The sequence below is a fragment of the Musa acuminata genome, chromosome BXJ3-9 (assembly GCF_036884655.1).
Source record: "Musa acuminata AAA Group cultivar baxijiao chromosome BXJ3-9, Cavendish_Baxijiao_AAA, whole genome shotgun sequence".
Lineage (NCBI taxonomy): Eukaryota > Viridiplantae > Streptophyta > Magnoliopsida > Zingiberales > Musaceae > Musa > Musa acuminata.
The window spans coordinates 9,360,007-9,381,707 of NC_088357.1; the positions used below are offsets into that span (position 1 = coordinate 9,360,007).

The following is a 21,701-nucleotide window of genomic DNA, read 5'->3' on the forward strand; positions in this document are numbered from 1 at the left end:
GCATCGGCTGCTGCTTACAAGATTTCCATGGCTCCATAGAGCTTGGTGGGCAAGGGAAGATGAGCAGGACCCATTATCCCTACCAAACTCTGCTTTCTACATCGCATACTCATCGGACGGTTCTGTACATGATCATGCTTACTGATTTCAACATGAGATTCTCACATGGCCATTAGATATTGTCGGTTGCGAATACGTTTTGAAGTGCAAGAAAGAAAAGCTTGCATCTCTGAAGGGGGAGTTGTCACTAGCCAATTAATAGCTGCATGTGATCTCTGCAAGTGCCTTTCCTGACCGTAATCTAACCAGACATCATCTTCTCATAATCTTTACGGTGAAGAAGAGGGAAGGAAAAGGCAACGGCAGTAAGAGAATGTCAAGAGGGTTGCATGTCTCCTTGAAGAAGATGGATATTATTTAAGCGTAAATATTGCTGCAGATTTCAATAGGTCTGAATGGCAAACAAGAGCATTCCCTGTCGAGGAAGCTCTTACAAAAATATAGGCTGCATCGATCAAGAAGAAACAACACTACCACCTCGCTTACTGGGATCATCCTCGCACTAAGAGGATGAAAATGGAGGCTAGCAAACATAGATAACAGATCTAGGAATGGATCACCGTAGTTAAAAGTTCTTGACATGGAAGTGGGAGAGCAGAGATGCTGGTCAGACGAGCTTCCCTTCACACCGATACATGTGCTGTTTGCTGGTCTCCGAACCGTGCTCTGCCTGCGGGACTTGTCGGCCTAAGTTGAGCCAGGACTGGCTGGACTCTGGCTTGGCCTCGTTGGTGGCCGCCGACGAGCCATGGACTTGATACGGCGCCTTGGTGTTGATTCTGAAACATGTTGTTAACAGAGACAAGAACGTGAGGTTTCAGCTGTGGTACTACATCATGGACACTCGAGATTGAAGTACGCACCGGTCCTTCCTCTTCTCGAGGAACCTATGGAGGGAGTTCTTCCTCGCTATGGGCATATCTGCAGTCCATCCGGAAGCAGCTGTTAGCATCGCCAGTCGTAATGAATTGGGCAGGAGATTGTCCACGGAAGAAGGATTAATTACCAGAAGCGGTGGCCTTGGCGAGGCTATCGGCCGGTGAGATGGGGTCAGGCTTGGGGGGGCAGTCGGCTCCGGCAGCGGCGGGGTGGGGGGTGGAGAAGCTGAAGTTTTGAGATGAGATGTTCTCTTTGCTCGCCATCCGCATCAGATCCTTGGCTTTCTCGGCCGGGAAGTCGTCGAAGACCAGCACCTTCCCCCCGTAAAAGATCGTCAGCTGGCCCTTCTCCGTCTGTCGCCTGAGACAGCAGTAAAACCATCTGGTTTAGCTTCTCCAGTTATCGGATGAGGCGATCCTCGGAGCAAGTTAGAAGACTTACTTAATCTCCGGGGTCTTGCCCGATTCCTCTTTGGGCAGAAGACCCGAGTCAAAGCCAGAGTTCCGGGGGAAGAGATCCATGGATTTGAGAGGGTTCTCGTCTTCGTTGTTCTGAGTTTGGTCATCTCCCGACACATCCGCCCCCGGCAACAGGCTCATGGTTGTGGGCGCCCGAGATTTACCTGAAACAAAGATCAACCAAATCTAAATCTCATGAAGGAACAAAAAAAAGCTATAGATCAGACATCAGGAAAATTCTATTTGGGGCTAATGAAAAGGAAGAAGAAATGAACTGTAGGGAAAAAGGAAAAATCTCACCTTTGGCTTGTTGATCAAGAGGCTTAGCGGCCGCCATCTCAAGGCCAAGGCCACCGAAGCCGTTCTTCTCCTTCAAGTACTGGCTCAAGAGCCTGCATGTGAGCGAGAAGTTGGACTTCTCCCCCTTGTTGTTTCCCATCTTCTGATCTGCCATCTTCCTCCTCCCCCTCCAACGTCGCTTCCTTTTCTTCTTCCTCTTCCTCCTCTCCCTTTCCTCGGGTCAATTTGAACATTTGTGCCTCCTCCCCACTCATCTCTAGGCTTTTGTTTTATAGTCTCTGTGCATCGGCATCGGCTGTAGGGTGAGAGCGAAAGGGAGTAACCAGCGAGGAACGGGTCAAGAATCACGTGCTCTTTTGGTTCAAGTGGAGGAAAGGAGGGAATGAGGGAGGCCGATGGAAAGAACACAGGAAGGAAGCGGAGGAAGAAAAAGAGGGCCTCCAAACAAACACGTGGTGTCTTTAGCAGACAAAAGTCCACCAAAATAAAACCAGCACAGAGAAGATGAGCACATGACACAGACACACACCGCAGCGGCACGGCTCGATAAAGCGGGGAGATAGATGCTGCCACGGTGCGAGTCCGGATGATGCCAACTCATGTGCACCATCCTTCACGCCCATCGCGCATCATCCATCATCGCCCGCATGCGTATGTACACACCTTCGTACATGCATGCGTAGTTTGGTTTCGCCATGCCATGTCATGTCATGCGGATCACGTTTAAAGTAATCGTGTCCTGATATCTTCTTTAAACTTCGTGCTTAGTGTAGTACACATTCCTTCCTTCCACGGCCATCAAAATCGAGTCCGAGTCTCGGATCGACGGATCATTCGTTAGACCGGTGGGTCGATGATCAAATCACATGTCTAATATTATTCCAAAACTATAATTATGTATTGTATAAAATATAAGAATAATATTATTTTATTGCATACATCTATGAATTTAAATATATTCGATAATAGATAAAAATTGAGAGTTTTGAATTCTTGAAAGCACTGTCACAAAGAGTTTAGAGTCCGAATTAATAACATAACCTTGTAAAAAACTTAGTGGAGTTTAAATTCGCATCGTAAACCTTTTAAATACATTAAAAAAATAATCATATGAATTATATTAATTTTAATATTTTTTTAGGACTCTTCAACTATCTAATCATTGAATCACAACAACGAACTATCTATATAGTAAACCAATCAATCTGGTCAAAGGTCTATCGATTTTTGATTTTTTTATTCCAATCGAACAAATAAGTTCGACTTTAATAATTATTTTTTATTAAAAATATTGGTGATAGAAAATAAAGATAAAAATAAATAACTTCAATATATATATATATATATATATATAGTATTATTAGGAGAAATTTTGAGTTATTTTTAGATATTTATGATATATTTTATACTTTAAATATTATTCTGATGATAATGTATTAAATTCTCTTATAAAAACTTGAAGGTACGAAAATGATATTATATATATATATATATATATATATATATATATATATTTCATGTGGGATATAATTTGTCTTGTTATGTTAGGTTAGATAATAGAACACCATCACTCTTTCTCTCTCCTATCTTTATCTTTTCTATATTGCATGAGTTACACATTTTTTTTGTTATAATATATTTTTTTTTCCCTTTTAAGTGATGGATTTGGATAGATGCAATGGATTTGTATAGTCTAATTGTGGCGTGACTATGTGGACTCGTGACTTAAGCCGTGGAGATAGATAGGTCGAACGAGAGGCAAAGGTGGGACTGAGGCCATCAATTCACATGTGACTTCTTAGGAGCCAACAGTCGATCTCTTGGAATTGCCGCGCGGGTGTGTGTCTGTGGGTGAGAGGTTGCAATTACCCAACCACAATTTTAATGCTAAATAGGAAGCCACTATCTCTCTCTCTCTCTAAAATGTTAGGCCAAATTTGTCCTCTATTCATTTTCCATTCAAAATGTCGAAATTATTCTACGAATAATGTTGTGGTTTGGTGCTGAAGATTGTACCCAACTAATATACGACGAAGAAAATAAATATTTTAATATGATGGAGTGAGTGTGTAAATGGTGTGAAATATTCGTATAAATAATATTTTTGAAGATTAGAGAGAAGTGGAAATCGATTCTTGCAAGTGCTAAAATCAATTGGAATTGTATATAAATCATTGTTTATGCATCATCCATTGTGCCTAAGTGAGTTCTCCGTGATGCAAAAGTATAATATACTACTAAAAATAAAAATTTATATTTTAACATGTTGGTAGTCGATATAAAACAAAATTCGGTACTTGATGACGACGATGACAAATCTTAATAAAATTTGAACATAATCTATGACTACTCGTTTGGTTGGCGAAGTCGATCTTAACAAACTCTTTCGTAAGAGGGAGATTGATATTGGAATTGCAATGGTAAAATAAATTTGTATATCTAAGTTTGTCTCGATCTAACTCAATTTAAGCAGATCTAATATAATCAATTAACTCGATAAACCCAATCCACCACTATTGTTATCTATTACTCACACCTTTGCTATGATCGAAGAAGGAGATGATCCACATCAATCACACGGAAAAGGGATTCAAAATTATTACTAAGTTTATTCTATGAGATTTATAAGGCTAATATTCATTTTAGATAATCTCACACAATTTGTCCTTTTGTGATAGTTCTCTAAAGATGTTTTTGAGGGTAAAAGGTAACAATAATGCTTATAAGACATTGATTAATATAAAAATCAATATACCTAACAATCATTAATATGAATTTTCTAAACATGCACCTAAATTAACCTCGACTCGACTCGAGTTGAGGGTCACAAATGGGTGGGATTAGAGGAAGAAATCATGTTTTATTTAAAAAATAAATAAATGACAAAGACGAGTTATGATATGTATAAGCAAGATCTAATTTTGCTAATAATTTCTTTCTTATTTTATCAATCAATCGCATGTGATTTTATATTTTAGTAACAACAAGAAAGAATGAATGACAAATAAGTTTAGTGGAAGAATCAAATTTAACCTCGTACGGTCGGTCTCATGAATGTTGTAATAAGTTAACACCATTAATGTTCCTTCCAAATGAAACCATCAGATCAATATAATCATAATTGATCAGATTATTTTATTAAGATGCAAATATGAACGAGGTGAAGTTGGTAGTGTGCCTTTAACTCGATATGATCCCAACATGCGAGCCCCACGTACTTCATGAAACCGGTGACATCTTTTTGCACGTTGTAAGCGTTGCTCCTCCACCAGTAGACCTAACCATGATGAGACTAACGATCCAAGACAATGCTAACATAGTTAACCCCAGTTACGTTATTAGTCTTCTCGATTCCCATCATTTGGTTTGACTCCTTCATCCGATGTAATCCATGTGTTCATCGTATCGAGAGTTTGGTGATGTGTGAGTTGTAATCATTATAACTTAATAGGATTTGACTTTTTGTCAAAAATATTAAAGTTGAAACTCACAATCATTCTTTTATTCATTTTGGGATACTAATTGGGTGTCAAAAAGATCATATCAGTAAATTTGATTCAGGTTTAATACGAGAGCTCTAGACATTAAGTAAACTAAAAAGAATAATAAGATATGACGAGAGTACTAATCATGAAAGAGATTTTAGTGATGGTCAAAAATGGTATGATATTAGACATATTAATCACGCAAATGAACAAGCGATAACACTTCCAGCTGGTTTCCTTACGATGATGACATTCCATCAAACTATATTATTTGGTTACATGTTTTCATAATCAGAAGAAGAAAACAATTTCTATGTAGCTTCCTGAAAATATTTGAACTTAAGATGATTTTTTTTTGGTAAAACATAAATGGAAAAGACAAAATTCGATACATAATCGTACGAGAAATTATCAAAGTTTTTACCAACTAAACTAGCTAACACCTTTGACTTTAAAATTTTTCTTACGATATTAAAATCAACTTGTTAACAAACCAAATCAATTGGATCATTATTTTTAATAACATTGTTTAGTTATAAAGAAAAAAAATCATGTAACCAAAATAATAAAATAAATCAATACTAAAAGATACATCTAAAACAGAGACACAAGATTCGTATAGTTGCATGCCCTTACATCCATGGATGTAAACAAACTTAAAATTTTTATTATATGATAATAATAATAAAATACATCTATTGATTTAATAAAAATTCAACCTCAATGCATATAAATCATGAAGTATTTTCTTCAATCCTGAAGACTACATATTTGGAGCATTCAAATATATATATATATATATATATATATATATATATATATATATATATATATGTATGTATGTATGTATGTATGTATGTATGATATTTATAAAGCAATCAAACGTTTTCGGAGTAGAATTCTTTATCCTTTCCTCTGAGTTAACTAGTTGAATTAAGAAATCTAAAGATACTTACGTTAGCAACCCTAATCTCAACTAAATCTAGAAAAAGAAAGGAAGAAGTAATTGGATAAGGGTCCGAGTTCCGAGTTTCGAGTTTGAGGCATGGAGGCCACCGATCACACAAAGTACTCCCGTCTTCATCAGCATCATCTCAACTCACCTCAGGAGTCCGAGCGTAGATAGTAACCCCTCACCATGCCCAACCTGTGGGCCCTACGCTCCACTACCAATCCCATTAGCTACAACATTAATTACAATTAAAATTAAACGAATAATTCAGGATCGCACCGTATGCCATTCAAAACAAGAGGTTGTTGCTTCACCGTACGTTCGGTTCACTTCGGTTTTGATTCCGAACCGTTGCCTGATTTGGGTTCGATTTGCAACCGCTGGCTCGTTGATCGATTCCAAGTCTAGTTTTGAATGGTTCGTTTCCGGTTTGGTTTGCCACCGACGGCGGTTTAGCCTTATCGATGGAAATGAAATTAGGCACTCACGATTGCCATCCGATGTTGCAGCATCGCACGAGATTGCGAGTTTTGATGTGATGTCTCCCGTCTTTTTGGTCTCAATGTGCCAGCCTGCCATGGTTATTGGAGAAACGAGAAACGTCACATCGCACCAAATACGAATCGCACTTGACACGACAGCCACTCATCAAAGTACGTTTTGGGCTTCATCATAAGTGAGGAGGAGTTGGCCTGATTTAGGCCCATCATTAATTAATATAATCTGATCGAGCAAAATTATGTAGTTGACTAGGTCAACATTGTCGACCTGGAAACCGTTGACGTTTGTGTTCTGCTTCCCGCTCCCTATTCTTAGTCAATCTTCCCGTTCCACCGACCCTTGTCTCTTCCTCTCTAATTTCCCCCCATGTCCGAAGAAGAGAAAAAGAAGGAAACAGCGGCCTCCATCCCGGCTCAGCCCATGGCCGCTGCCTTGGCCCTCCTTTTCCACCACCACCGTTGCCACCCCCGGCACCGCCTCCTCCTCCTCCTCCTCCTCCTACTGCTAGTGCCTGTCTACTCTGCTCCGGAGCTGGCCCCTTTGTCGGACACCAACGCCCTCCTACTCCTCAAGGACTCCTTCACGAACGCCACCGCGTTGTCGTCATGGACGCCCACCAACTCCAACCCCTGCAATCCGAGTTCCCCCTGGAGAGGCGTCCTCTGCCTCCACGACATCGTCACCGCCCTCCACCTCTCCGAAATGGGCCTCTCTGGGAGCATCAACGTCGACGCGCTCTCCCGCTTCACCGGGCTTCGAATAGTAAACTTCGCCAACAACTCCTTCTCCGGCCCCATTCCTCCACTCGGCCGCCTTCATGCGCTCAAGGCCATCTACCTGTCCCGGAACCACTTCTCCGACGCCATCCCCACCGACTTCTTCGACGGCATGACTCGTCTCAAGAAGCTGTGGCTCAACGACAACGCCTTCACCGGCCTCATCCCCTACTCCCTGTCGAAGGCCACCGCCCTCTTGGAGCTGCGCCTGGAGGACAACCATTTCTCCGGTTCCATACCCGCTCTGATCTTGCCGTCCCTCTCCTCCCTCAACCTGTCGAATAATCAACTCGAGGGGGCGATCCCCGACGTCTATTCCAGTTTCAACGCCAGCTCGTTCCTGGGCAACAAAGATTTGTGCGGCGAGCAGCTTGACAGCCAGTCATGCAAAACAATGACACATATGGGAAACGACAAGGTGTTGGTTCTGTGCTTCGTCACCGTCGTCCTCGTGTGCTTGGCTATGTATATATTCACAAAACGAGAGAGGAGTGGAGAAACTGCGCTTGACACGGTACAGAGTCAAAGAAAGTTGGAGACGGGGGCGACGTCCCCCGGTTCGCCCGACGAGGAATACCAGAGAGCGTTTAGCAGCCGGCCCAAGGGTGGATCCATCAACGGGTACGGAAGAATGGAGTCGTCGAGGAAACCGGTCGGGAATGGAAGGGAGGGTGGCAGCGGCGGCGGAGGCGACGGCGGAGACGGAGGAGGCGGAGGAGGGGGAGGGGGAGGGGGAGGGGCCGCGGATCTGGTGATGGTGAACGATAGGAAAGGCGCGTTCGGGTTGCCGGACCTGATGAAGGCCGCGGCCGAGGTGATGGGGAGCGGCGGGCTGGGCTCCGCGTACAAGGCGGTGATGGCCAACGGGGTGGCCGTGGTGGTGAAGCGGATACGCGACATGAACCGGGTGGGGAAGGAGGCGTTCGACGCCGAGATGCGCCGGCTCGGGTGCTTCGTCCACCCCAACCTGCTTCCCCCGCTAGCCTACCATTACCGGAAGGATGAGAAGCTGCTGGTGTACGAATACATCCCTAAAGGCAGCTTATTGTACGTCCTCCACGGTGAGATGCTCTTCTTATATATACCTCTCACGATCACTACATATCAATCTATCACGACACGAGTCACACTGGCTTAAACTCGTATGTTTCAAACCGGTTTGCAGGTGATCGCGGGCTCGATTACTCTTCTTTGGACTGGCCGACGCGACTAAAGATCGCACGAGGAGTAGCCCGCGGCCTCGCCTGCCTCCACGCCGAGCAGCCCCCCGTCGAGGCGCCCCACGGCAACCTCAAGTCCAGCAACGTGCTCCTTGCGCCCGACTTCGAACCCCTCCTCGTCGACTACGGCTTCCTCCCCTTGGTCAACCCCGCGCAGGCCCCCACCACCATGCAGGCCCACCGGTCCCCCGAAGCCCTGGCCGACCGCCCCGTGGATCCCCGTTCCGACGTCTACTGCCTCGGCGTCATCCTCCTCGAGCTCCTCACCGGCAAGTTCCCGTCGCAGTACCTCGACAGCGCCGAGGGCGGCACCGACGTCGTCCACTGGGCGACGTACGCCATCGGCGAGGGACGGGAGGCCGAGATCCTGGACCCCGCCCTCGTGGCCGGGGCCCAGTCGTCGATGCCTGACATGAAGCGGCTGCTCCGGGTCGCGGTGGATTGTACCGATCCGGAGCCCGACCGGCGGATCGAGCTGCGGGAGGCCGTCGAGAGGATCGAGGAGGTCGCCGCCGAGGTTGAGACGGCCGCACCGGGGGAGCGGTCGGGACGTCGGGTCGGGAGCATCGGCGAGGCGTCGGAGCGACAATAGCTTCTCGTCCGCCATGTCGTGACCGTGGGATGTCAATCGTACGACTGAGATAGCCCGCCACGGTAGCTCGCGCCTTGTTTGGCGTTCGAACGCTTCGTATTAGTGTATAAATTCGTTTTGGAAGCTAATAACAGGAGAATAATTAGGGTTTTCTTCTCTTTCTTGGAATGATTTTAATTTGCAATAGCTTTAATGACTGACTCTTATTTGCTGATTCTCGTGTTTCGATTCTTTAATGATTAGTGTAAGTTATGCTGACATTAAAATTTAGTTATGTGACATAATGATTCATAATAAATAATTAATATAATGATATATATAATTTATTTTTTTTAAAAAAAATTAAAATCTCAATCAATAACAAGAGTAAGCGTTGTCGTGGAAACAACCAGAAGCAGCACCACTAAGCCATTGCTACCTAGCAGTGCGTCATATGTACATAGCCTCCCCTATGCTGACGATGAGCCAAGAGCTTCCAATCTTATATTTGGTGAATGTGCATCGATTAATTTAATGCTACGCACGTAGTAGTCTCCTGGTCTCTCTTCCTTCTCTTAAGCATTGTCATCCTCAATGCCTCCCACTCCGTCCTCTCTTGTGCCTCTACTCACTGCACCTATGACGTGGTGGTCTAGCTCTCCCTCACCACTATCTCTCTACTTTTGTCCGTCGCTTCCTCTTCCTCAACAAGCTGGTCGAGGAGAGCGAGTAGGTGCGAGAGACCTATATGGACCAATTAACCATTCCTTTTGCATGCTCTTTGTTTTCGTGATATCATGCTTCGTGAGGGAGATGTCTTACAAGGTATAGCGATGCTCATCAAAATCGAAGCGGGCATCATTTGTGGTGGCAAACAACATCGTGATGGGCGATGTAGTGGCATGCACCCTAGAGTTAGTGAGTTGAATCTACCAAATGTCACTCACCAACTTTAGGGGCGCATGCCACTACGCCACCCACCACGGCATTGCCTGCTATCGCGAGCAATACTTGCTCTAATCCATATGAGTACCACCATACCTCATAGGCCACCTCCCTTGCGAAGAGGCAAATGTAGAAAAGGTTGAAGGCGGAGGTGAGGAAGAGTTGAACCATCACGTTGTAGGTGCGACAGGTGGGGGCGCAAGGGAGGACGAAGTGAAAGATGATTGAGATGAAGACGCTTAGGAAAAGAAAGAAGGACCAAGAGACCACTACGAGCCTAGCGCCAGACTGATTGATGCACATCCACCCGAGGTAAGACCAGAAGCTCATGAGTTCATCATTAGTGCAAGAGAGGCTACGTGCGTATGACACTCTACTAGACAGCAATAGTTTGATACTGTTATCGGTGATCGCTTCCATAAAGACGCTTTCTTATGCTATTAACGATGGCCTTAGTTTTTTTAACTTATATTATATATGTTATTATATAATGATTTATTATGAGTCAGCATATCATGCAAGTAGACTCTCGCAACTAATTCAGACTTAACGGGAGGAACTCATATATTATATTTTAAAAAAATATATGAGTTAAAATGGATATTAAGAGGTCTATTTTAAGATCCATGACCAAAAGACCTAAGAGGCCGATGACCAACATCTCATAAGTTCAAATAAATCTTAGCCCAATCTTTAACGAGTAAAATATTTCTCAAATGTAGCCATAGTGGACAAAGATATCACTGGATATTGATCCATTAAATCTTAGATTAGTGGATCATTCATTGAAATAATTTAATATTTATTTAAATAATATATAAAAAAATATTATTATAATATTATTACATATAATTAGGAAGGATGCTCTGAACAAAGCAGGAGGAATATTATTAGAAATTTCTTCTCTTATAATAAAAATATAATATCCTTGAGAATTTAAAAATATATTTGTGGATAGTTAAATTTACCATCATTTACTCTCTTTTTTTTTTGAAAGCTGAAATGGTCTAATTAATGAGACCAACGAGTGGAAAGTGTGCTTTTTTTTTATTTATCACAACTATGCTTTTAAAAAGAGACCAGTTCATAAATGAAAAAGATATTAAAAAATGTTAGATTTTGAGATAGAGATTAATGTACTAAAGAAAAAAATATTATATAGAATTAAATGAAATAAAAATAAAAATATCAGATTTGAAATAGAGATTAACACATAAATGAAGGAAAAACACTGCATATAACTAAATAGAAGTTCAAAAGATCAAATCTAAGATTTCCTGAACACAAAGAAAACACTGGATACACCCCATTTAAGAATTTAGATAATTCTTATCATAGATAAAATTTTCAGAGCATTTTGATCTTATATTATGGAATGATACAGCTTTTAAAATGATGGCTATGAAATTTAATCTTAGACCTTACTATTAACCGGTAAAAGTTATAACTAGTTTGTATCTTCTTTAGTTTTTGGTTGAAGAACATAAACTAAAATCTCAACCATAACCTTACTTTACAAACCTTCTATAGTTTGGTGCAAATAAGTAATTTCTTTATATCAAACTCATTTATCAAAAGTTAAAAGTTTGAATCATCATCTAATATATATATTTTTCTAAATATGTCAATTAATTTGATCAAGAAAGAACTTGATAATTTATTATAAGATCTCGAGCTCGAACTCCACTTTCATCACTTATCCTTTGTTAAAAAAAGTAAAAAAAATTATAGTCATAAATTTAACACAATATGAATGATTCAGATTTATAATTTGAAATATTTTTAATATAAAAATTTAAAGACTTAATATTTCTTTAGAAATTTAAAGTGAAATTACGATAGTTAAGATATTTTAAAATACCACCAAAGGATTTTTTTTTATAGTCAATCTTGTTTTGTGTTTAGTGGAGGGATACTATATATACACTTAAATGTTTCGATTTATAAAATTTTTAGTAGTTATTTATTATTTTTAAACAATAAAAAATTTAGATGTTTACTAAAATCTTAATATTTCTTTTATGCTAGTCTAAAGACGAGAAAATCCAATTTGTTTATTATATAAGAAAAAAAATAAATAGAAGAAATATCTTTCTTAAGGTAACTCAAATTCAAACTCAAAATATTTATATATCCTCTCACATCTTTAAATCTACCAGAAGAATATCCCAGGGGCATTCACAATGTTTTTCTTTATATTTCTCACTCACGAAATCTAGAGATTGATGATGTATTTGTAGGAATAAATTTTAATTCACTAAAAACTTTGTTTCCTACTTAATATATAGCCTTAATTATAATCATCTAATCAAAACCCCTTCAAATAATTTGAATCTAATTATGACTAAAAAAAATAAGTACTAATCCTATCATTCTATGCGGAGAAATTACCATAATATAGTTGATGAGGGTAATAATGGCGACATGACGCGCTACGACGTCAGTCATGACTAGACGACACTCTGCCTGGAAGAGGGCAATAATGCCGACACGATGGGCGTTGACGTCACCCGCTCTCAGACGAAGACTTCATCGTTGTCTGACCCAACGCGCTCGACCGAGGTAGAGGAGAACGACCACCGAGGCACGCCCATACCCTGCTGACACGGACTTAGCTGGTTTTGCCTAAGTCGTGCGGCACCCTTGCGCGTCCGTCCGGAAAGGTCAGCCTCCCCGAAGCCTCCCATTGTCCCTTAGGACCAACAAAAGAGAGAACGGGTTAAAGAGAACGCCTCAAACGGGATCCACAAGCAAACATGTCCGAAAAACACTTCATAGACAAAGCAAATTACAAACAGACTTCACAAGCTCTGAACAGTGGCACAACAAAGGGTAAAATGGTCCATTACAGACCGAAAAGCTCTCGCACGTGTCTACATGACACAACCTTTATTTACAAGCCTAAAGAGGCCACCAACCCAACTAAAATGGGACTATTAAGCCTTCGGCCGCCCCTTTACATTCTGTACAAGGCATGAACATGCCAAACTGTCACGGACAAACTTCTAAACAAGGTGTTTGATGTAATGCTTATGTATGTCCGTGTCTTTTGGCATGTTCATGCCTTGTACAGAATGTAAAGGGGCGGCCGAAGGCTTAATAGTCCCATTTTAGTTGGGTTGGTGGCCTCTTTAGGCTTGTAAATAAAGGTTGTGTCATGTGGACACGCTCGAGAGCTTTTCGGTCTGTAATGGACCATTTTACCCTTTGTTGTGCCACTGTTCAGAGCTTGTAAAGTCTGTTTGTAATTTGCTTTGTCAATGAAGTGTTTTTCGGACATGTTTGCTTGTGGATCCCGTTTGAGGTGTTCTCTTTAACCCGTTCTCTCTTTTGTTGGTCCTAAGGGACAATGGGAGGCTTCGGGGAGGCTGACCTTTGCGGACGGACGCGCAAGGGTGCCGCACGACTTAGGCAAAACCAGCTAAGTCCGTGTCATATGGTATCAGAGCGGGACAAGCACTCATAGAAACACTTGACATGCAAACGTGGGGGACCTAGCGGGGCTGCGTTGAGGGCAGTCAGCAACGCGCGACCGTTTGAGGGAAAACGGGCATGGAGATGTAGGGAAAAGAGTCGCTCAGAGGAGCGGGCATCTGAAATTGGCATTCAGAGGATTGGCCAACCCTTCGCGCGAGAGGCACCACGAGAACAGGCAAGCTTGGAAAAATTTGGAGCGCACAAAGGTTGGGATGGCTGAGTTTGAGCTACGGCTCAACGTTGACAACTATACTTGATGGTGCTCTAGGCAAGCGAGGCGCTTGGCAAGAATGAGACCATGCAAGGTGGAATGAGTTGCGCAACGACCAAAAGAGTTATGCAAAGGTCACAGAGGTGAGGGGAATTGCTAACTCGAAGAATTTGGTACTCATGCATGGGCTTGTATGCGGACGACGGAATGTTCGTGGCCATCCCAAGGCGACCGAGACTCGGCGCCATGGAGCATTGAAACTTTCTCTTTGGCAAGCGAAGGATACGTCCGTAGGAGGCTGAAGTGTGCAATGAGTTCAGCATGTTGCTAGGCCTTGAGGGGTGCAGTGGGGGCTGTATTGACGTGGAGTCGCAATCTAGCAAGTGCGTTTGCAAGAGGCAGAACAATGCACAGTTTGTTCAGCAGATCGGAGTAGTCCAAGGGGATGGTGATCTCCGAAACGAAGAGAGATGTTGCTCAAATGGGATAGTTATCCAGGAGGGATAAGTCCCGGCTCTCCAGAGGGAGAATCATGTGCGACGGACTACACATGTTGAGGAGGAGTACCTCAACAAAACAACAACTCCATGAAGCTCGATGGACTGAGCAAGCGGCGAGGAGTCGTCGCATGATCTCGCTTGAGAGAATGCATTGGTGGATGCATTGCGAGATCAAGTGGGGGAGCGACCCAAAGCAACTTAAATGAAGGCACACTTGGAGTCGATGTGGAGATCGGACTCAAGGGAGGGCTGACCCGTGGAATGGTGGGCACGAGGGCCACCATCGACTCAATGCAAAAACGAGGAGCGGAGCAACTTGGGTGTAACTTGGTGAAGTACCCAAGCCGCATGAAGGGAGCCAGCAGAGAAGTTGGAACATGGAGCAGAAGCACAGTGCTTTCCTTAGACAGAGGTCAAAGACATGAACTCTTGCAGAGGCAAGAGTAGGATCATGTTGTTCCATGGGTCCTTCATTCTGACGGAGCGGACTCATCTTGCATGGTGCAAAAGACGAAGGGAGCTTCTAGGCACATGCACCTTATCTCGGAGGAGCATTTGATGGAGGAACTAAGGCGACTCAATTTGCGGAGGAGAAGTTGGGTTCAGAAGGCCTTAGCACGGGGCAAGAGGACGCAGAGGCGGGTACTCTTGAAGAATATGCCACAGTGTTGCCATTCAAGTTGCCATGAAGGAAGCAGTGCGCAGCGGAGATTGTGCTGGTAGGGGCAGAGGCCCAGGATCCAGGCAATGAGGCACAAATTACAGCGAAGTCGGTGGACTTCGGGAGCTACTAGGCGACGGACTGTCCTAGAGCGGTGCTTCATCTAGGTGTGACCCAAGAGTGGGTGGATGAAGGTCGATTGCCAAAGGAGCGAACAAAATCGAAGGTCGAGGAGACCCTGCGATGTATTGGCAGAGGCCACACATGGAGGGTTCACAATTCGAGTTTATTCCACAAGGATCAGAATGCAATGGAGATGTCACCAGGAGGCGACATGGTGCAGCGGATCGTGGTGGGACAGTTCGTGGCAATGCGATACACATGACAGTGAGTCCCGGGAGGGACTAGATCATATGGAGGTATGATCGGGAGCTACTGGGAGCTCCGCTTTGGTGAACAACACGACGGCAAGAAGGGCTATGGATTCAAGGAGTGAAGGCCATGGTACCGCAGAGGCGGGTCTTTCGGGCGTGCACCGAATTTTGCATCGGATGAAAACCTTGGTCATCAGCATATGGGGGCTGGGTTCCACCAAGGGAAAAGTTCGAATGCAAGTACCAGTGAGTCCCATGAGAGGGACTTGATCATGCAGAGGTATGATCGAAGCAGCTGGAGAGTTGGAATGCTCCAGAGCTCATATTCGCTTAAGGGAGCCCGACAAGTCAGAGGACAAGGTCGAGTAAGCGAACGTTGCTACCAAGGAAGCTAAGGAGAACAGAATCGGTGCAAACCCTACAATGTGATGGCAGAGGCCATGCATGGGAGTTGCAGTCTGTCTTTCCATCGAATAAACAGACTGCTTGGAGAACACAGAGGTGTTGAAGCAGGAGGTCGAAAGGGGCGAGGAAGCGACGACAAGTCCAGAGGGACTTAGCTACCCAAAATTAAGCAATCAGTGAGAATGGAGGTGGACTCAGAGGAGTGTCACGAAGGCATATCTACTGATTGTGAAGAAAAGGGATGTAGATGCGAGGCGACGGATAGTAGGGCCATGGGCATGGCAGCGCCATGGTACCGCAGAGGCGGGACTTCCGTCAAAGTCATTGATCCCTTGCTCTCACGGAGGGAGAGCGCTTGGTCGTGAAAGGGGCCGAGGAGGTGGAGCATGCAGAGGCAATCTCCAAGTACCGAGACAAGGCTGAAGGGCTGAGGCCAAGAAACTTCGTAAGACCGGTGTCAACAAGTTTCTCATCAAGATAGCCGTAAGTGAAGGACTTCGGGTCATGCAAGAGTGCACGACCAAGGAACGAAGCAGGCAGTACGTGGTGCTGTACCTTTGCTACTCAGTGGAGTAGGCGGCAGGGTTGATGGAGAAGACGGTACAATCCCAGAGGCGACCTCATCTATCATAGAATTACTCCAAGTTGGGGTGAAAACTTCCTGCATTCCAGAAGTTCAATGGCATTGAGAAGGTGAATCACAGTAGCTAACTCAACGCAAGGAGTGAAAACACTTCAAGTGCTTCAGAAGTGTGAGCAAAGAGCAGGCGAAGGCCAGTAACCAGCTCGATGCATGAAGTACAACCTCGAGGAGGCGGGCGAAGTCAAGTAACCTTTGCCTTCTCAACTCTTAAGAGAATGGGCGAAACCGAGTACCCCAGTTCTCTTATCTATCCAGCAGAGGAGCTCTGCACAAGTTCAAAGACCCTTCGAAGATAATGGAAGACAATAGTTGTCAAATCCTCACCAACGGTGATCAGTGCTACTGAGAGTAGATTGTCCGCTTCATTTCCCAACGAAATGCCAATCGAAAGCGGAAGTGATGCGAACCTACTTGGATGTGACAACTAACTGAAAGAAGAGTCAATGAGCAGATTTTGTGGAGGAAGGACCCAAAACTTCAGAAGTTTGCGAGGCGATGCTCGTTAAAGCTCCAACAAGCATCCACCCAGTTCAAGCAGCATGTGGAAATTTTGAGAAACTGGCGCAGTAAGAATGGTCTTTTCCTTCATTTGGTGGATCCGCAGGAATCAACGAGGATCAACACAACTCAGCCAACCCCACACCAGAGTCAGAGTCATTGGCGAGTTGAAGCAGCATGGCGGATCAAAGGTTCGACTACTCAAAAACAGCAGCGGAGAGCAGCTGGGAGCCAGGAGGCGCATTGCAGCTGGAGCAGAAGATTGAAGACTCAGCAAAGGCGAAGAGTTGCAGTGTTCACAAAGGCTTCGACGAGGACGTCGAAGGGATAAGTGGGGGAGAATGTCACGGACAAACTTCTAAACAAGGTGTTTGATGTAATGCTTATGTATGTCCGTGTCTTTTGGCATGTTCATGCCTTGTACAGAATGTAAAGGGGCGGCCGAAGGCTTAATAGTCTCATTTTAGTTGGGTTGGTGGCCTCTTTAGGCTTGTAAATAAAGGTTGTGTCATGTGGACACGCTCGAGAGCTTTTCGGTCTGTAATGGACCATTTTACCCTTTATTGTGCCACTGTTCAGAGCTTGTAAAGTCTGTTTGTAATTTGCTTTGTCAATGAAGTGTTTTTCGGACATGTTTGCTTGTGGATCCCGTTTGAGGTGTTCTCTTTAACCCGTTCTCTCTTTTGTTGGTCCTAAGGGACAATGGGAGGCTTCGGGGAGGCTGACCTTTGCGGACGGACGCGCAAGGGTGCCGCACGACTTAGGCAAAACTAGCTAAGTCCGTGTCAAAACGGCACGGACAAACATAAGCATTACATCAAACACCTTGTTTAGAAGTTTGTCCGTGACATTCTCCCCCACTTATCCCTTCGACGTCCTCGTCGAAGCCTTTGTGAACACTGCAACTCTTCGCCTTTGCTGAGTCTTCAATCTTCTGCTCCAGCTGCAATGCGCCTCCTGGCTCCCAACTGCTCTCCGCTGCTGTTTTTGAGTAGTCGAACCTTTGATCCGCCATGCTGCTTCAACTCGCCAATGACTCTGACTCTGGTGTGGGGTTGGCTGAGTTGTGTTGATCCTCGTTGATTCCTGCGGATCCACCAAATGAAGGAAAAGACCATTCTTACTGCGCCAGTTTCTCAAAATTTCCACATGCTGCTTGAACTGGGTGGATGCTTGTTGGAGCTTTAACGAGCATCGCCTCGCAAACTTCTGAAGTTTTGGGTCCTTCCTCCACAAAATCTGCTCATTGACTCTTCTTTCAGTTAGTTGTCACATCCAAGTAGGTTCGCATCACTTCCGCTTTCGATTGGCATTTCATTGGGAAATGAAGCGGACAATCTACTCTCAGTAGCACTGATCACCGTTGGTGAGGATTTGACAACTATTGTCTTCCATTATCTTCGAAGGGTCTTTGAACTTGTGCAGAGCTCCTCTGCTGGATAGATAAGAGAACTGGGGTACTCGGTTTCGCCCATTCTCTTAAGAGTTGAGAAGGCAAAGGTTACTTGACTTCGCCCGCCTCCTCGAGGTTGTACTTCATGCATCGAGCTGGTTACTGGCCTTCGCCTGCTCTTTGCTCACACTTCTGAAGCACTTGAAGTGTTTTCACTCCTTGCGTTGAGTTAGCTACTGTGATTCACCTTCTCAATGCCATTGAACTTCTGGAATGCAGGAAGTTTTCACCCCAACTTGGAGTAATTCTCTGATAGATGAGGTCGCCTCTAGGATTGTACCGTCTTCTCCATCAACCCTGCCGCCTACTCCACTGAGTAGCAAAGGTACAGCACCACGTACTGCCTGCTTCGTTCCTTGGTCGTGCACTCTTGCATGACCCGAAGTCCTTCACTTACGGCTATCTTGATGAGAAACTTGTTGACACCGGTCTTACGAAGTTTCTTGGCCTCTGCCCTTCAGCCTTGTCTCGGTACTTGGAGATTGCCTCTGCATGCTCCACCTCCTCGGCCCCTTTCACGACCAAGCGCTCTCCCTCCGTGAGAGCAAGGGATCAATGACTTTGACGGAAGTCCCGCCTCTGCGGTACCATGGCGCTGCCATGCCCATGACCCTACTATCCGTCGCCTCGCATCTACATCCCTTTTCTTCACAATCAGTAGATATGCCTTCGTGACACTCCTCTGAGTCCACCTCCATTCTCACTGATTGCTTGATTTTGGGTAGCTAAGTCCCTCTGGACTTGTCGTCGCTTCCTCGCCCCTTTCGACCTCCTGCTTCAACACCTCTGTGTTCTCCAAGCAGTCTGTTTGGTCGATGGAAAGACAGACTGCAACTCCCATGCATGGCCTCTGCCATCACATTGTAGGGTTTGCACCGATTCTGTTCTCCTTAGCTTCCTTGGTAGCAACGTTCGCTTACTCGACCTTGTCCTCTGACTTGTCGGGCTCCCTTAAGCGAATATGAGCTCTGGAGCAGTCCAACTCTCCAGCTGCTTCGATCATACCTCTGCATGATCAAGTCCCTCTCATGGGACTCACTGGTACTTGCATTCGAACTTTTCCCTTGGCGGAACCCAGCCCCCATATGCTGATGACCAAGGTTTTCATCCGATGCAAAATTCGGTGCACGCCCGGAAGACCCGCCTCTGCGGTACCATGGCCTTCACTCCTTCAATCCATAGCCCTTCTTGCCGTCGTGTTGTTCACCAAAGCGGAGCTCCCAGTAGCTCCCGATCATACCTCCATATGATCTAGTCCCTCCCGGGACTCACTGGTACTTGCATTCGAACTTTTCCCCTAGTGGAACACAGCCCCCATATGCTGATGACCAAGGTTTTCGTCCGATGCAAAATTCGATGCACGCACGGAAGACCCGCCTCTGCGGTACCATGGCCTTCACTCCTTGAATCCATAGCCCTTCTTGCCGTCGTGTTGTTCACCGAAGTGGAGCTCCCAGTAGCTCCCGATCATACCTCCATATGATCTAGTCCCTCCCGGGACTCTGTCGTGTGTATCGCATTGCCACGAACTGTCCCACCACGATCCGCTGCACCATGTCGCCTCCTGGTGACATCTCCATTGCATTCTGATCCTTGTGGAATAAACTCGAATTGTGAACCCTCCATGTGTGGCCTCTGCCAATACATCGCAGGGTCTCCTCCACCTTCGATTTTGTTCGCTCCTTTGGCAATCGACCTTCATCCACCCACTCTTGGGTCACACCTAGATGAAGCACCGCTCTAGGACAATCCGTCGCCTAGTAGCTCCCGAAGTCCACCGACTTCACTGTAATTTGTGCACCATTGTCTGGATCCTGGGCCTCTGCCCCTACCAACACAATCTCCGCTGCCCACTGCTTCCTTCATGGCAACTTTGAATGGCAACACTGTGGCATATTCTTCAAGAGTACCCGCCTCTGCGTCCTCTTGCCCCGTGCTAAGGCCTTCTGAACCCAACTTCGCCTCCGCAAATTGAGTCGCCTTAGTTCCTCCATCAAATGCTCCTCCGAGATAAGGTGCATGTGCCTAGAAGCTCCCTTCGTCTTTGGCACCATGCAAGATGAGTCCGCTCCGTCAGAATGAAGGACCCATGGAACAACATGATCCTACTCTTGCCTCTGCAAGAGTTCATGTCTTTGACCTATGTCTAAGGAAAGCACTGTGCTTCTGCTCCATGTTCCAACTTCTCTGCTGGCTCCCTTCATGCGGCTTGGGTACTTCACCAAGTTACGCCCAAGTTGCTCCGCTCCTCGTTTTCGCATTGAGTCGATGGTGGCCCTCGTGCCCACCATTCCACAGGTCAGCCCTCCCTTGAGTCCGATCTCCACATCGACTCCAAGTGTGCCTTCATTTAAGTTGCTTCAGGTCGCTCCCCCACTTGATCTCGCAATGCATCCACCAATGCATTCTCTCGAGCGAGATCATGCGACAACTCATCGCCGCTTGCTCAGTCCATCGAGCTTCGTGGAGTTGTTGTTTGTGAGGTACTCCTCCTCAACATGTGAGGTCTGTCTCACATGATTCTCCCTCTGGAGAGCCGGGACTTATCCCTCCTGGATAACTATCCCGTTGGAGCAACATCTCTCTTCATTTCGGAGACCACCATCCCCTTGGACTACTCCGATCTGCTGAACAAACTGTGCATTGTTCTGCCTCCTGCAAACACACTTGCTAGATTGCGACTCCACGTCAATACAGCCCCCACCGCACCCCTCAAGGCCTAGCAACATGCTGAACTCATTGCACACTTCAGCCTCCTACGGACGTATCCTTCGCTTGCCAAAGAGAAAGTTTCAATGCTCCATGGCGCCGAGTTTCGGTCGCCTTGGGATGGCCATGAACATTCCGTCGTCCGCATACAAGCCCATGCATGAGTACCAAATTCTTCGAGTTAGCAATTCCCCTCACCTCTGTGACCTTTGCATAACTCTTTTGGTCGTTGCGCAACTCATTCCACCTTGCATGGTCTCATTCTTGCCAAGCGCCTCGCTTGCCTAGAGCACCATCAAGTATAGTTGTCAACGTTGAGCCGTAGCTCAAACTCAGCCATCCCAACCTTTGTGCGCTCCAAATTCTTCCAAGCTTGCCTGTTCTCGTGGTGCCTCTTGCGCGAAGGGTTGGCCATTCCTCTGAATGCCAATTTCAGATGCCCGCTCCTCTGAGCGACTCTTTTCCCTACATCTCCATGCCCGTTTTCCCTCAAACGGTCGCGCGTTGCTGACTGCCCTCAACGCAGCCCCGCTAGGTCCCCCACGTTTGCATGTCAAGTGTTTCTATGAGTGCTTGTCCCGCTCTGATACCATATGACATGGACTTAGCTGGTTTTGCCTAAG

The 21,701-nt window shown here is 45.3% G+C and overlaps 2 protein-coding genes across 2 annotated transcripts; one reads left to right on the forward strand and one right to left on the reverse strand.

Moving 5' to 3' along the window:
- Positions 1-397: 397 nt before the first annotated feature.
- LOC103997923 (protein TIFY 10b) lies at positions 398-1,953 on the reverse strand. Its single transcript, XM_009419267.3, has 5 exons — positions 1,698-1,953; positions 1,381-1,561; positions 1,067-1,299; positions 924-981; positions 398-839 (listed from the first exon to the last, which is right to left on the reverse strand). The coding sequence occupies exons 1-5, from the start codon at positions 1,849-1,851 to the stop codon at positions 668-670; spliced, it is 798 nt and encodes a 265-aa protein (XP_009417542.2). The 5' UTR covers positions 1,852-1,953; the 3' UTR covers positions 398-667.
- Positions 1,954-7,021: 5,068 nt separating this feature from the next.
- On the forward strand, positions 7,022-9,321 carry LOC135648306 (pollen receptor-like kinase 3). Its single transcript, XM_065165842.1, has 2 exons — positions 7,022-8,472; positions 8,577-9,321. The coding sequence occupies exons 1-2, from the start codon at positions 7,056-7,058 to the stop codon at positions 9,221-9,223; spliced, it is 2,064 nt and encodes a 687-aa protein (XP_065021914.1). The 5' UTR covers positions 7,022-7,055; the 3' UTR covers positions 9,224-9,321.
- The last annotated feature ends 12,380 nt before the right edge of the window (positions 9,322-21,701 follow it).